Source organism: Myxocyprinus asiaticus, chromosome 32, assembly GCF_019703515.2.
Source record: "Myxocyprinus asiaticus isolate MX2 ecotype Aquarium Trade chromosome 32, UBuf_Myxa_2, whole genome shotgun sequence".
NCBI classification, from domain to species: Eukaryota; Metazoa; Chordata; class Actinopteri; order Cypriniformes; family Catostomidae; genus Myxocyprinus; species Myxocyprinus asiaticus.
Genome location: NC_059375.1, coordinates 34,395,231 through 34,412,217, shown reverse-complemented (window position 1 = coordinate 34,412,217; position 16,987 = coordinate 34,395,231). Strand labels below are relative to the sequence as shown.

Sequence of the window (16,987 nt, the reverse complement as noted above, 5' to 3'; positions counted from 1 at the left end):
CATTAAATTGAGGGAGTGAATGCCCCAAGTGAATGGGGGAAGGCCAGAAAAATACTTTACGCATGTGCACTTACGCAAATGCGAACGCTTGGCCAACACATTTCCAACATGCTGTCCAGTTGAGCATGCTTACATTTTTGCGTTATGGGGCGGTCACACTATGCTCCATTCATTCCCATTCAAACGCATCCGAATGCAGCAGAGCGGAAACGTAAGCTCATTCGAAGAAATTTCGTACTATACTGTGTACCAAAGTTCAAGCTTGTTAAACACTAAACCATGAATTCGTACGACAAGAGGACGTGCGACCGATAGGAGTTCAATTCAAAGGATACATATTTCAAAGCTGCGAGATGTACTGTTGCAGGAAAGTGAGTAGACAATATATTTTTACATTTTTAATTTAATATTATTTGCTTTTTTGAAATGTATTATTTTCTTACACCAGAAGTCCTCCCGCATGACATCATATCCTGGTCCGTTGCGTTGTACAAAGAAATATGCGTGCTCAAAGCTGAGTGTGACTGCCCCTTTATTGTGGCGGCGTTAACAAACCTCAGTACTCTAGGGGGCGATATAGTTACTTTCAAAAGTCTGTGCTATTAAACTCAGTCGTGTTAATTATTCAGGTTAGTTGCTATTAATATATGAACTTACTTGCTCACCAAAATTCTCTTCAAACCGTTACTTCGCTATGACAGTAGTTGACATAAAAAGAGAAAATTCATCTTAGAAGTGGACAGTTCACACTAATGTCTGCTATAGAGCCCCTTGTGACAATGTTGAGACTGTAACGTGTACTTGCATTATGTTATGAATTCCGGTCTGACTCCCAAATTTGAGTTGTTTGACATAGTGGTAACAATATCAACATTTTGGCATCTCGTGGCGGTTTTAATTTTACACAGAAACAAGGATGTGAGGGATAGAAGTACAGTCTATTCAATAGTACTTTTGTACATTTTGGTGAAGAAATTTCCACAACATATACAGTGGGCAAAAAAACTCTGTAAAACCTGGATTGTTAAAAGTAGATGTGACACTGTAGATTAGACCGACTAACTCTCATATTCTCGTTTTCATTTGCGTCAAATTAAATGGATAGTTCACCCAAAAATGTAAATTCTGTCATCATTTACTCACCCTCATGCCATCACATGGGTATGACTTTCTTTCTTCTGCAGAACACAAACAAAGATTTTTAGAAGAATATCTCAGCTCTCTTGATCCATACAATGAAAGTGAATGGTAGCCAGAACTTTGAAGGTCCAAAAAAAGCACATAAAGGCAGTGTAAAAGTTATCCATACAACTCCAGTGTTTATATCCATGTCTTTAGTAGTGATATGATATGATATGTTTGGGTGAGAAACAGATTAATATTTAAGTCCTTTTTTATAATAAATTCTCCATGCGATATGCATGAAGAATGCAAACCACCAAAAACAAAAGATGTAGAATGTGGAAGTGAAAGTGGAGACTTATAGTAAAAAAGGATTTAAATGTTGATCTGTTTCTCACCCACACCTATCATATCGCTTCTGAAGATATGGATTTAGCCACTGGAGTCTTATGGATAACTTTTATGCTGCTTTAAAGTGCTTTTTGGACCTTCAAATTTCTGCCCACCATTCACTTGCATTGTATGAACCTACAGAGCTGAGATATTCTCCTAAAAACATTTGTTTGCGTTCAGCAGAGAAAGAAAGTCATACAAATCTGGGATGGCATGAGGGTGAGTAAATGATGAGAGAACTATTCATTTTTGGGTGAACTATTCCTGTACTATACTGTATATATTTAATATTTGCTGGATTCAGTATGCTCTATGGCTGTCTGCAACCTTACTGATTTTAAGTTACTATAATTGTAAATATTTTGTTCTGTATTGTTTTATCCTATTCCGCACACATAGAAACCTTTCTGATTTGCTTACCGGCCATTTGCTCTGCCTGTCCCAGGCTAGAAACCTCAGGAATAATAGCATTAGTTTTTGTGTTATCTCACTGGTACCAAGCAGCACCACTGGCAGGACAAAGAGCCTGATTCTCCCCAGCAAGGGCTCTCTGCGAGGAGGCAGGGAGAATGAACAGTCTCTACAGCATCACATGTGTGTAAAATATGGTTGCTGCATAACAAGGCAACAGAGAGTGAGACATATCATATACACTTTCAATGAACTGTCTGTTTGTGGCCATCGTGATCAGCATCTATGTGTGGACGCAGACAGGAGAAAGAGAGAGAAAGGGACTGGTGGCTTTTTTTTATGTAGAGATATGTGAGGATCTGTCAGATAAAGGGTGGAATGGTACAGAAAATCACTTGCCAAATCCATCCCTACTGCAGCAGGCTCCATTCGTTCCCTGCGTTCTCTAACGTTTGCATTTCAGAACAATGGTTTTCAACCAGTTTGATAGATCATGGGGAGACTTTGAACTCTACAACCAAACTATCGTCTTTCATTTTGTGCCATTGAACATCACTCTTGCGCAGAAGATTTACACTCTGACCCTTTTGGAAAGGATATTTGGAAGATGACGTTTTTGCCGGAGGAAGATCTTAAGTCTTCACATATTTCACTCACATTGTGAGAAAATCTAAGGATCAGATAATGATCATCATCATTATTCTTATAGTTTTTGGGGGAGGAAACTGCAGGTTTTTTTATAACATTTGCTGTCAGTTCATTGAATCTAGCCTATGTATATAGTGGCGTCAAAAAGTGTGCGACCACATTGAAAATCTAGAAACAAACAGAAAATTTTAGGATTTTAAAAGATTTAAAACAAAGAAACAGTTCGACTTAAAATGAAGGAAAAATATTTAAGATTTTGCACTATTTCTAGGTTACTAATTATGGAGTCCATGTCAGTTTGAGTACTGAACATGCTGTCATTAAATCAAAAGGGGAACACAAAAAAATAAAAATAAAAATAAGAAATAATAAAACTGATGTAATTTTTCTTTTCAACTTTTCACTCAAATTGTTATATTAATTATATACTTTGTAATGAAAAAATTTATTAATTTTGAAAAATGCTAAATAGAAGCATTCTCATGTGGACTTTTAGACCCCACTGTATATATTAGACCTGTATTTTACAATTAATTTCTTGTATCATCTGTGTCTTCTTCTTGATATTTACTCTCTAGTCCAGCTCCTGAGATCCAAAGATCTTGGCTGCCACAGCTTGCTTTACATAAAGGAGATAGGACATGGCTGTTTTGGCAAGGTAAGCCTAGTTTATTTGTTTATATATTTACTGTGCAGATGTAGATGCTCTAGGCTGTGCCAGTACAGATCAAACGTTTAACTTTATTCTGCTCTGTAGTCAAGTGTAGTTTAGTACCGAGGATGTGAAAATGTCTACCACGCAACATTACCTTTGCCATTCCTCTGTTACATTGCTCTCATCCTCAACCTTTGATGTTGGATAAGCAGTTCTTGCAATCTCACTGCAAGCAGTATTGAGAGAGTTAAAGGGATAGTTCACCCAAATATAATAAAAAAATCAGTAATCATTTACTCATCCTCATGTTGTTTCAAACCTGTATGACTTTTTTGTATGACAGACTGATAGTTAACATTCACTTTCATTGTATGGGAAGAAGATGCAATGAAAGAAGGGCTGTCAGTTGATTACAGTTTTTAATATACTTTTTACTGTATTGTCCTCAGATGTGGAAATTTTCCTTTGGCTTCTCATCACAATACAAAAACACACAATAATCACACACAAGATTTGCATGAGACCAAATTAAAAATAATACACTGTAATGCACAAAATCTCATTCGTAAATGATCACAATTGCATAACAAAATCAAAATGGAACAAACAATCATTACACTCCTCCACTGAGCAGTCTAATGGCCTTAGGTACAAAAGAATTCGTAAAAAAAAATTTTTAGAGCCCTGTAACGCCTTCCTGATGGAAGCATTACAAATTCAGCATGTAATGGATGTGTATGTGAATCGCGATTAATCGCGATTAATCGCATAACGTTTCATAGTTAATTGCAATTAATCGCAGATTTTAAAAGTGCTGAAATTGTACTCTATATATACTTCTTTTCCTGTCAAATTGCATTTACCTGTATTTCATTTTTAAGAAAGAAAACAAAACAATAAACAAAACAATATGTAACAATAACGCTTTATTAACATTTTCCAAAACAAAGCCTTCCACAGTATAAAGATAGAAATGCACTAAAATAACACCAATTCAAGTAACTATAAATGTTTTGCTAAGTCTAAGTGGGAGGATGACTATTTAAAAGAATTAGTCCCCATAGGTTGCGTATCCATTGCAAAGCACATTAAATCTTTTAAACTCTCATCCTCCACAATATTAATCAGCTGGAAGACTGTGGCTATCCGCTATGCTACAGCAATTGTGCAGCTGCATTCACAATTCGCATCAGGGCATCAACGCCAGTGTCAACCGCTGCTTTGAACTCCACATAATGTAATGAATTGTTTGATTCAATCAATAATAAGGCCATTACCACTTGCCCGGTGTGCAATGACTCGCAAAGGTTCCACCATACTCCGACGAGTGTTTATACTTGTTTATGCTTTATTACCGGTAAATGCGTTTATTTCGATTAAGAAAAATTAATGTGTTAAATTTTTTAATTAATAGCATGCATTAACGTGTTAACTTTGACAACTTTAAATGAAAGTGAATGGTAAGTGAGGCTTTCAGTCAATAACCTTCTGCCTTTGTCTTCCATGGAAGAAAGAAAGTCATTTGGAACAATATGAGGGTTAGTAAATGATGACAGAATTTTCATTTTTGGGTGAACTATCCCTTTAAGGGACCCCCATAAAAACAAAAAAATAAACTTAGGGGGGAATTTTAAAAAAAATGTTAAAGTTAAAAACGTAGTTTAGAAGTTTTTACATTAAAATTTTTTTCATTAGTTATTCGAATCTTTGCTATTATTTAAACACTTAATTTATTATAATTATCTCTGTGTTTACCGTTTTGCTAAATAGTCATGTTTATTACATAATGGCAGGCATTTAGGAGCAAAAATGGTTTGATATCTCTGTTTAGCTGTAAATAACAGTAGTAGTTCAATTGGATATTTGTTGGGAATGGTGGATGCCACTTTCATTCTCATTCTTTCTCTCTTCTTCCTTCTTTTTGTAACACACATACATAAACACGCTCTACCCCAACTTCCACAACTTTCCATTGAATGGGTATGTCCATCTGTACATCTGTGTCTCTGTGGCTGCATGTTTACCGATATCTCATCTGGTTTTGTTTGGTGTGCTTCATTTGCATGATTCCTGGACTTTATTTAAACCCTTTTTGGTTTGTGTGGAATATCTGTCTTCCATTGCTATCCTTCCTTTGTGACCATTTCCTTCCTGTGTGTATCTATTTGTATCTATATGTGTTGCCCTGTCCATAATTGTGTGTGTTGTCCAATTTCCCTGTGTTCATATATGTATGTCTGTGTTTTCTGTTGTCTTTCCCTTGTGTGGATGTGCATTGTGCCTGTGTGTGTTGGTGTGTTGATGTTCACAGGTATTGTTGGGGGAGGTTCACTCTGGTCTTAGCAGTACCCAGGTGGTGGTGAAGGAACTAAAGGCCAGCGCCAGCATTCAGGACCAGATGCATTTCTTGGAAGAGGCTCGTCCATACTGGTAAACAAATCATGCATAGTATATTTCAGTTTTTATCTAATGTTTTTTGCTAGAATGTGGGGGTGGTGTGGCCTGGTGGTTAAAGACCTCATGAAATGGCTTGATGAGCATAGTATTCTTTCCTGAGTTGACGTATTTCCTATTAAAATAGGACATTGGGGCGGTGCATATAAAAAGCATGTGCTTTTTTATATATAAATAGTCAGTCGTTTTTCTCCTCCTAGGTTGCCCTAGAGTAACTGTCCTTATAATAAATGTAATGTAAGTTGCTTTGGATAAAAGTGTCTGTTTAATTACTAATTAGAATGCAGGACTTTATGAATGTGTAGTGTGACTGTGGTGTATTTGAATGATAATGGGGCTAAAACACTCTGTCCAGGACTCTCCAGCACCCGGCTTTAGTGCAATGCCTCGCCCAATGCACAGAGGTTACACCCTACTTACTGGTCATGGAGTTCTGCCCTCTGGTTAGTACAAACTTCTGTCTAGTTTTATATTTTCTCTCTGTAGCAACAAGAGGTCATGGAAAAGGAGATTTAAATTGTAATTAACATGTGTCAAGATGGATATCTTAGTACATTTTAATGGTGTTTGCTAAGGCAAGCATCTATTACTATTGCTCATACTTAAGGTTAGGGTTTCTTCCAACCCTAAGTATTAACCGTTGGTGTGTAACTCATCATGCAATGTTTCTGCTCAAATTGTGTGACTGGTTGAGTAGTAGGTACTTTTCTAAGTTATCAGACTCATTTTCTTTTTGTGCATTATACTACATACAAGAGTTCATAATATTTTAGTTCTTTCTTTTATATGATATCTTCTGTTATGGTTAATGATGATCTACCCAGGCTGCATGTGCTACAGCTTTGATAAAAGATGAATAAAATAAATAAATAAAACACATCAGCAACTAAATCAAAATCTGTCATCAAAATATTTTGTTATATATTGCCCCCCAGTGGTGTGCCAGTGCAAAACAGGCTAACAGTGCATACTTTGGGCATCTGGACATACTGATTTGAATTTTTGCCTTGCGTTTGTATTTTAAGATTTATGTTTGTATTTTTTTGTTTTGAGATGTATTTGTTTGTTTTCCATGGTTACAGGGTGATGTTAAAGGCTACCTGCGCAGCTGCAGGGCAACAGATTCCATGATCCCTGACCCCTTACTGCTTCAGAGAATGGCATGTGAGATCACTTCAGGCTTGCTGCACCTTCACAAAAACAACTTCACCCACAGGTGTGCCGACACTTTGATACAAACACTAACATCCTGATTTACACTCTAATTAACTGTCAATTAAAAATAAGCAGGCCCTTTTAAATATACTGTATTATTTATTGTCATGATCATCCTATGATAAAGCGCCGAAGGAAAACCAAGAGATTTAGCTATATGAGGATGAATATAATGATTTGGAATATGAATCTGCATTTCCTGCTTCCTGTCCAATGGTTTCTCCCTGCAACAATCTCCTGATGCTGCCTGAGTGTTCTTACTCCACTCCAGCATCAGTGATTTTGTTGCTGGGGGTCACCACAAATCTCCAAGCAACTTCAACATCTCGCTGCCAAGGTTTTTCATTGTAAATATTCCTGAAAGGGAGAATGTTCCAGTGCCTTAGGAAAGTAATGTCCCATTAGCTACTCATCAGATGTGTGCATTAGAGTCTGACATATATCTGTTATATTGTGTAACTGTATGACAGTTTTTTGGAGGGGTGTCCAAGTTAATAAAACCCATCAAGTAATGCTTTAGCTGGATGTTTGTTCTGGTATAATTTAGGCCACACCCCATTTTCACAAGAGGATCATCACATTTATTTATAATGCTCTGATTTTTCTTTTTACAGTGATTTGGCTTTAAGAAATTGCCTGCTTACATCAGACATAAACGTCAAGATTGGAGATTATGGACTATCACACAACAAGTACAAAGTATGTAAAGTTTAATTCAAATTTACACAATGAAGAATAATAAAATATAAAATGAGTTTTAGCAGTAATTTACATGTAGACCACAATTATTTCCCTAACATTAAGTACTATGCCCTCTTGTCTGTTCCTATCTAGGAAGACTACTTTGTGACATCAGACCAGACTTGGATTCCTTTACGCTGGATTGCCCCTGAGCTGGTGGATGAGGTTCATGGTAACTTGCTGGCGGTGGACCAAACCAAGGAAAGCAATGTCTGGTCAGTACCCCTACAAAAAGTAACAGCAATAGCAAAAATTTTATATTTATGTGGTAAAAAAAAAGTAAGATAAAGGCTTTCAATTTAGCATTTATGCTGCAAAACAATCATCAAAATTTTAAGACAACTTTGATGATTGTATTATGTCTAGATAGATATCACAAGTCATTATTGATTGATGCAAACAAGCTTTATATTGTTTATAAATCACTTTTTACTTTACAGTTACAAGACTATATTATTTCTTTCTGTACCTAAGGTCACTTGGTGTAACGATCTGGGAGCTGTTTGAGTTGGGGAATCAGCCATATCTTCATTATTCAGACAGACAGGTTCTCAGCTATGCTGTGAAGGACCAGCAACTGAAGCTGCCCAAGCCTCTAATTAAGTACCCTCTTGCTGAACGCTGGTAGGTGTTATAAACTTTATATTGCCCTTCTTGCTTATTTAAGTATCTGGAGTTAGACCTCTGATTTTTTTTGTTCTCTGGAGTCTTTTGATTTTTACCCTTTCCTTTTGAAAACATTTTCCTTAAAACTGTAGTTTTGCTTCGCAAATATGAATGTTCCTTTTGCAAATTATTTGGCTCTCATTTCCTGCATATTGTTATCAATTAATTTGAGTACACATAACATGTCCATGGACTCATTTTAAAATTAACATCAATATTTTAGGTTAAAATTTAAATGACTGTATAAGGAAAAGCGTTTATCTTGGGTCCTATGACTAGTCACAATTTTAATTTGTACAGTATTTCTAAGTTTTTCACCATTTTCACCATTGACTTGTTCATTTTAAATGGTCCTGAGGTGTGAATAATGAATTTAAAAACGAATAAAAGTACAAACATTCCATGTAGTCTCTTAATTAATATGAGGTCAAAAAAGCTGCAAGCATTAAAAATAGAAACTAATTAGCAAAAGGCTGTTTAAAAAAGTTTAAGATGGTATATATAATGTTGCAACGCTGGAGGTGTTAACATTCCAAAAGTATTTCATGTCAGCTACCCATATTCATGATCATCTGCAAATTTCTAATAATATTTGTCCTGTGTATGTATCATCAGGTATGAAGTAATGCAGTTCTGTTGGCTTCAGCCTGACCAGAGGCCCACTGCAGAGGAAGTTCATCTGCTGCTTAGTTACCTATGTGCCAAAGGTGCCAGTGAGGCTGAAGAAGAATTTGAGAGACGCTGGAACTCCTTGAGACCCAACACAAACCAAGCCAATCTACACGGAGTCGGTGCACTTGGAATTGGCATGCCCGTGTCATCCACCACTTCCTCATTCCCTCTACTGGAGCAGTTTCCCTCAGGAGACGGCTACCACTCTGAGTCTGGAGATGACATCCTAACAGTTACTGAAACCAGCCATGGCCTCAACTTTGAGTACAAGTGGGAGCAGGCCAGGGCTGAACAGCACTACCATTCTTCATCCACTACTGGCACTTTAGGTCAAGGTAATCCCCATTGTCAGGAGATCTACTACCCTCCAGGAGGAATGGTGGGTGACTGTGCAGTTGAAGGACTTCCCCTAGGGGTTTCTCCTTCATACTATGAGCCCAAGCAACTACACACCCCTGGTGTGGTACCAGTTTTGAGCGCTCATAGTCCATTTGTGAGTAATGAGTATTACATCCGCATTGAGGAGCCAGTGCAAAGCAATATTGACATGAACTTCACCATGTGTGCTTACAGTCCAGAGTTTGGGGAAGGCAGTGGAATCTTTCTGACTGGTAGTGGAGACTCTAGGGAGTGTATCAACTGTCCCTCTGAAGCCAAACCAGAAGACTTATACTGGTCAGCGGAGGGCCAAAAAAGCAGTGCCTATGATTCAGACACCAGTCCTGCTATGTCTCTAACTATGGAGCCTCTTTTAGGCCATGGAAGTCCTCTCAGGCCATGGGAGTCTGGTCACTATGTTTCATACAAAGACAGAGATATAGGTTACTATTATGAGCCATCACCTCCAAAGCGAATGGACCACTACTTGATTGGAGACTCAACAGAACTGCCACAAGAGAGCTGGGGGTCTCGAAGCCTGAGACAAGCACTTGGGGAACTGGAGGACCCTTTAGGGGTCTCGCCATCACTTGGCAGTCCACCACAGGGTTATGCTGATCCTTACTTAGAGAACATCCAAGGTTCCATTATAGGAAAGAATGTCACAGGAGGGTACTATGATATGATGGGTTCCTTGAGGAAGACTATGCCAGGCAACCACTCAGTTTGCATCGACATGGCGTCGGGTGGAGCTATATTTGTAGGGCATAATGACAGTGACTCTGATGAAGAGGAAGACATATTTGTGGAAAGGCGTGGAAGGAGTTGGTCCACCAGCAATCCAGCAAATAACAACCCAAGGACCTTGTGTCAGATGCAAGGATCTTGTCTGCAGGATTCTTATGCAGACTTCCACTACACTATGCCAATGACGGATGTTGAGGATACATGGCCAGAAGAGCAGAGCCTGCCATACCACATTTCTAAACCAGTCGACTGCTTAGAGGCAACAGTCAAAAGTAATACTTGTTTGGTGCATGGAAGACATGTTTCTTCAAACCCTTCACCCGAGTGCAACTCGTATATAAATATATGCCATGAACCCAGAGAGGCTGAAGTATACCCTGTGCCATGTTGTCAGGCTTTGAGCAGTTCACATTTTGTAGACCCTCTAACAGGGACACTTGTGAGGAACTGCTTCATGATCGACTGTATTCCAGGGAAAAGCATGGTGTTGCCACAAAAAGACCAACATCTTGGCCAAGCACCTTTATCTGCTGGACATCTAGTGTCCAAAACAGAGACATCAAGGGAAGGTGCAAAACTGTCTGAAGTATCTGAGCAATATGTGGATATTAGAGTAGGGGACATGATCTCAAAACAAGAAAACACTCAACAATCTCCAGCAGACCCTAAGACCGAAGTTCTTACCATCGCCCCACAGTTGGAGAAATCCCCAACTGAATTACCCAATTCAGAGCCAAAGTCAGAGTTGAGTAAGACGCTGGACAGTGGTGTGGATCATGGACGCTCTAGTATCAGCCTGGTGGAGATTGATGACTGTAGCGATGATGAAATCACTGACGTAACCTCAGGGATTTTTTGTGACTTTACAGTGGAAGCAGACACTTTTGACTACACCAATCCAACATTCAAGTCATTACAAAAGCAGGTTGGTACCCCAGACTCAATGGACTCCATTGACATACCATCCACAGCATGTTCAAGTGAGACTCTGAGTCCTGCATCCATCCATCCATCAAGCTCTCCCAAGACTGTGGACAGCGGCTACGACACAGAAAACCATGAATCTCCAGAATTTGTTCCAAAGGAACCCCATGAGATACAAGATGCCAAAGCCTTCATCCAGCCCTTGGGAAAGGTGACATCTGGAACCAACTTTGTCAGCGAAGAACAAGAGGTTAAAAGGGCTGAAGCTGAGCAGATAGATCACAATGTTGATACTGTAATGGCCTTGACAACATCTGAGAGCAGTGATGGGGAGTTTAATGCACTGAGTGATAAAACTCCATACAGAGATTCGGCCTACTTCTCTGACTATGATGCAGGGAAAGATAAAGAAAGTGAAGAGGACATCAATGAACTTGAGGACCAGAAAGAGGGACCAGAAGAAATTATAGATAAAGAAAACCTACATCCTCCACAGGAGACAGATGGAGATGAATATCTTTTGTCATCTACAAAGGAGAGTGAAAAAGCTCTCGAACAGGCTGAGGACATAACTTCCAAAGTTCTTTCAAAGGTAGAAGAAGGAGTGTCGTCTTTTGACCATGCCATCTGTTATGAATGTCTCTCAGCTCCTGTTAACAAAGTATCCACCATAGAAAACCATTTTGATGGTGAAAAACTTGGGATAGATTCAGATCACTCTGCAGAACTTGTACCATTGGAATCTCAAGTATTTAATTCAGATGTATCCCCATGTCCCAACATAAATCATGAGGATTCTTTCAAGCAAGAACATACCAGGAACAGTCCATCTCTTGACACACTAACCTCTGAGGGTGATGTTGCAGACAATGTTGAGTCCAATGGAGAGGAGAGTATAAATGAGCACGACATAGTCAAAGATGTGAGCTGTGCGATTTTGTCCACAGATGAACCAGTGCCTCAGCAGGAAACTTCAGAGGAGGTGTTAGTGCTTGGGCCAGAAAGCAACCATTCTTCTGATTCCTCCACACATGAAAATCTGGAATCCAGGAATAAAGACCCTGAAAAGGGATGGCGTAAAAGAAGCTCCACACGTTCTTGCTCTCCTCCCCCTTTACTAGAAGGACGGATGTCTCCCACGGATGGGGAGGAGGCAGATGAGGAAGATGGTAACTCTGAGGACAGTGATGAATCGGATGAGGAACTGCGCACGTACAGCATTCGGGAGCAGAGCGAAGAAAGTGAGGACGAGATCTTGCCTGTGCCTATTATTGTAAGTGACAGCAGTGATGCACACAAACTCAGAAGCCTACTCAAGATGCCAACTCTACTTAGCGATTCACTGTCCGATGAAATGGACACCAAAAAGAAGGTGGTGTCCTTCTTTGATGATGTCACCGTCTTTCTGTTTGACCAGGTAACTATTTCAAGTGACATTTCTAATTTTCATGAATTAAAGGTAACCACTGAACTATATTTTAGTACAACCCCTAAAATATATATATTATTTTGAATAGGAAAGCCCTACCAGGGAGCTGGCAGATCACAGCTCTCCCCTTGGTGGAGAGTCAAGCAAACCAAGTGCAAAGGGCGAAGTGCCAAACCAGAAGGAAAAGGTCAATGTCTCCGATGACTCTTCAGATGGAAACATCTCAGAAGAGAGTAAGAGTCTACCTTTTCATCTGGCTGAAAAGTTTTGTTTCTTTCTATTTTTCTATAGCCATTACTATTTACCATCCTGTCATCTCTTTTCTTTGATATCAGGTGCAGGGCTTGAATGGGAAGACGATTTCCCCTTGTTGCCCCTTCCCACATCTACCAAGGGTTCTCCTCCAGACATCACTTCAAAGCCAAGCCTACTGACCAGCAGCACTAAACCTGTGGCACAGGTTTCCTCCCGTTTTACTGTGTCTCCATCCAATGTTTCACGATTCTCCATCACACATGTGTCAGATTCAGATATGGATTCTGCAGGAGGTAAGCAGTTGTTTGAAGTACATAAAGTACTTCAAAAGTTTAAATAGTTCAATACTTTAAATTGTTGTGTCTTTTTGTTTTAATGTTTTTCATTGTTTTTTTGTTTTGTTTTTTTAATAGTTTTCATTTTATATAAAACGTAACAATAAGTTTGTTTTTATTTGAAAATGCATTCATTTTGCAACAGTATGTTTAAACCTCTCATACAGACTGGAATGGCATTTTCTTCCACTGAAAACTGAGAGTCTCAAAAATACTCTCCATAACCACATACTTTGGAAAACGAATGATGTTAGGAAACTGAAAAATGAGTTTTCAAACTTTTAATAATCTTGGTTATTGTTAATTTATTGAAAAACTTTTGTTCATGTTAGAACCATGCATGTACATATGTTAATATATACAATTTTATTGTTAAAATTTAGTTATGTTGCAGTAATTAACTTTAACCAAGATTAATAAATGATGTAAAAATATTATTCATTGTTAATTCATGTAAACTATTGCTTTAAATAATGTTAACGAAAAAAACCTTAGTGTAAAGTGTTACTTTACAATAACACTTTACACAACTACTCAAACAGTACAGTGAAAGACCACCCTAATTAAATTTCATGATTTGAAGAGAGTTTTTCTACAGTTAAATGTTACATTTTTATTTTCCAAGTGATTTTAACATTCATAATACAGTATTTGCAGCATAAGTCAGGGAAATATCAAGCTAATGCAATGTTGTGCTTTGCCTATATCTTAAAGGGAGCAGTGAAGATGGGGAAAGAGAGTAAAGCATCATACTGCCAAATCACAGACCCATTATTTATTTTATTTTTATTTTTATTTATTTTAACAAGAAGAACAAAGTGAGAAAGTTTGGATCTCCTTAGAAACAGTGTTTGGATTCAATTGAAGATGGTGCCTCTTAATGTCAGCAAATACTTAAGAGCAGCCCTTTTTCAAAGGGCCCCAGCTGACAATACATGTGGAAATGACTTTTAAAGTCAAACATTTATAGAGTCAAATCAGATTCAAACATTCTTACTTAAAATCAAGCATATTTTAAATGGAAGAGAGTTTGAATGGATTAGTTATGGAGCTCCTGGAATTACCTACTGTGACCGTTTACAACACAAAACATCAGATACTCTATTTCTGGAAAGTGTTGAAACAACCCTGAAGTTACGAATGCATCAAAAAATGGATGAGAAGATGGTCTTTGCAAAATGTGTCAAAACACAACTGAACTGATTTTTACTGTGAAGTAGCAATACAGTATTGTCAGTCTAGTAAAGAAAGAGGGATTCTAAGAAGAAGGGGTATTTCATTGTTTTTATGACTGAAAATAAGTTAATGACACACTGCTGCCTTGTGTTTGTCACCTACTGTACCTGAGAGTAGCATAGTGTTGTGGTGACGTGGCATTCTGAAACCAATTGTATCATTTCATTGATTACAGTGGAATTCTTTCTTGATATGAAAATTTGTTGCAAGGCATATGTTTTTATATAATTTGTGGTATTTATTTGGTGTTTTTTTATTGTTTCAATTGAAATCAATGTGCATATCAGGCAAATCATTTGAACATTTTAGCTTTTTCTATGGTTAGAGCAAAAACATTTAGACAAAAATCATGTCCTGCTGATTTAAAAGGATAACATTTTGGTTATCATCAGCTAAATCCATGACATAAAAATTTTTAATTAAATGATAACCTTTTTGAAGTAGTGATGTTATGCAGTTTAAGTAGAAAATCTCAATAAAACTCTTAATACTCAAACACTTTTGAGAAAATATCAAACAAATATAATTGACAAGATATTATTATGTAATGGGGCAGTTCATGGTTTGACATGTATTAATGATGAGATTGATGTATTTATCAATGATGCTGTAAATGCTTATTATGTTTTGAGGGATGGAAGAGAGTTGTATTATGATCAGGGTGTAAATTATAGACATTACCTTATATTTATTATCTTTTATATTTCCTGGAATGTTGAAGAACAAAGATAAATGCTCTTTATCGTTGTAAGCTATATTGCTTAACAGACTGTCATGCTGAGCTACTTTATTGTTGGACTTTTCACCAAAAGGAACAATTTCAACTGAACAAAATGGACATATGAAGTATTACTGTCAGATATTTAATTCTTATTCTCATATGTGGTTGGGAAACACCATTATCACACCTTTCACAACTCAGACATGATCATGGAGGACTTGCTTGCAAATGTGACTGAGAACAGTGTACAGTACGGAGGAACTCGATGCTACCTGCACAATTCTGTGCATCCGACCCCAAGCCTGGCAGCCAGAGAGAAGCAGAAATCTCGATCCAATTCTATGTTTGTTTGCCTATTATGGCATTATTATACTGTATGTAATTGTTTAGCTTAGATCGAACTAGACAACAGTCTGTACTATTTTTGTATTTGATTAAACAATTTTAAACTACTGAAAGATCAAATGGGAACTCAGGAGGAAAGGGAAATCTCTATGTGTTTTCTGCCAAAGAATTGTGTAATGTGGCACATAAAGGCCGGATTGGCATTCCATAGATGTTTTAATTCAGATGGGCAGAGTCACTGATTTTCCTGGGTATTGCTGCAGACATTTGGCCGTTTGAGGGTTTTTGAATTGCAGTATTGTTAAGCGAGAGTGGTTGTAAGTCTGTTCCTCAAATGTGTTACAAACTTAGTGCGAAAAATAAAACAATTCTGTTTTACCATTTTCTCTTGTTTTATATATATATATATATATATATATATATATATATATATTAATTATAGTGTTATTGCAGGATAAATATAATACATACACAGGAAACCTTCACTGTTATCCAACTGCTTTATTTGAGTGTCTGCAGAGTTTTAATACTTTTTGTGCATATTTTTAGAGTTGAGACTGTTATAAAGTGCAAAAACTGAGAACATTTTTTTTTCTTTTTTTTAATAGGCTACAGAGTGAACCATGCATGCATGTAAAGTGTTAGTATATAGGATAAAACAATTACAAATACATACATAGCTCATATAAATTGAAATAAATTCCAACATTTAGAGGAACCTTTGAAATAAACCCAATGTCCACCTTTTTTAGGGACTTGAAAATTGAAAGATTATTTAAAAAAAAATTTTTTTGAATATATTATGTCTACAATGTCAATAGCTTAGAGTAAAAACAATGATATTGCTACATCAAGAGGTGCATTTCTGTTCTAATATCAAATCCAAAACAAAAGTGTTCTACTCAATAATCAAACTTTGAGGCTCAGCCTCATTTTTCATAATTTACAGGAGACTACAACACATGTTTTATACAGTATAGTGAAATGGTACCAGGGTACCATATATACACTGAACCTTACACTTTATTTGCTATATTAGGCAGACACATCGTAGAAAAAACCCAAACTATTATTTGTACTGTGCATGAGAATTGGTCAGTTTTCGTTAATGGACCAATCAGAATTTTTTGCCCTACTAATTATAAAAAGGTCTTACTAAATATATTTGATAATTTGTATATTTTGTACACACAAATGAACAAATAGGGGTTTTGAAGGTTTCTTCTAATCCATGACGATATGCTAATTTTGCACTAATAGTGCTAAATCATAAACTATGATCCATATGCAATTAAGCGTGTTTTGGGTTTCTGTTCTGAATGAAGTTTGAATCTTGGGGCTTTTGCTTGTAAGATAAGGTATACAGTACAGCAACACTAGTCAATGGGTCCAAAAATATGTTTTAAGTATGGAAGTCCTAAATATGTTGGGGTGAGATGAGGTCTTCAGAGAGGATGAATTTGTGTCTCTGCTCACAGATGGAACTTCTTCGTCTTTGGTGAGATGTGAGTGCAAACGTGGTGAAAAGAAGAGGGTCCGTTGCTCTAAAAACACAAACCACAACACTGACTCTTCATTATATAAACGAGACTATGCACATGTGGCCTTGTTTTAAAGCATGCTTAGCTTAAAGCTTACTT

General features: G+C 37.3%; 2 protein-coding genes across 9 annotated transcripts in view; one reads left to right on the top strand and one right to left on the bottom strand.

The window, feature by feature from the left end:
• The window catches only part of aatkb (apoptosis-associated tyrosine kinase b), a 78,290-nt gene extending 62,561 nt beyond the window's left edge, over window positions 1-15,729 (top strand). For 2 of the 3 annotated variants that reach the window (XM_051667998.1, XM_051667999.1), the window contains 11 exons: window positions 3,153-3,232; window positions 5,541-5,659; window positions 6,039-6,126; window positions 6,766-6,899; window positions 7,513-7,597; window positions 7,733-7,854; window positions 8,114-8,263; window positions 8,921-12,443; window positions 12,544-12,688; window positions 12,791-13,003; window positions 13,760-15,729. In XM_051667998.1, coding sequence (XP_051523958.1) covers window positions 3,153-3,232; window positions 5,541-5,659; window positions 6,039-6,126; window positions 6,766-6,899; window positions 7,513-7,597; window positions 7,733-7,854; window positions 8,114-8,263; window positions 8,921-12,443; window positions 12,544-12,688; window positions 12,791-13,003; window positions 13,760-13,788 — 4,688 coding nt within the window. In that variant the 3' untranslated portion in view covers window positions 13,789-15,729. The other variant, XM_051668000.1, reaches the window with a different exon arrangement.
• Window positions 15,730-15,828: 99 nt separating this feature from the next.
• baiap2b (BAR/IMD domain containing adaptor protein 2b) overlaps window positions 15,829-16,987 on the bottom strand; it is a 95,401-nt gene continuing 94,242 nt past the window's right edge. For 5 of the 6 annotated variants that reach the window (XM_051668013.1, XM_051668006.1, XM_051668008.1 and 2 more), the window contains one exon: window positions 15,829-16,891. In XM_051668013.1, the coding sequence (XP_051523973.1) occupies window positions 16,765-16,891 (127 nt within the window). In that variant the 3' untranslated portion in view covers window positions 15,829-16,764. The remainder of the gene's footprint in view (window positions 16,892-16,987) is intronic. The other variant, XM_051668011.1, reaches the window with a different exon arrangement.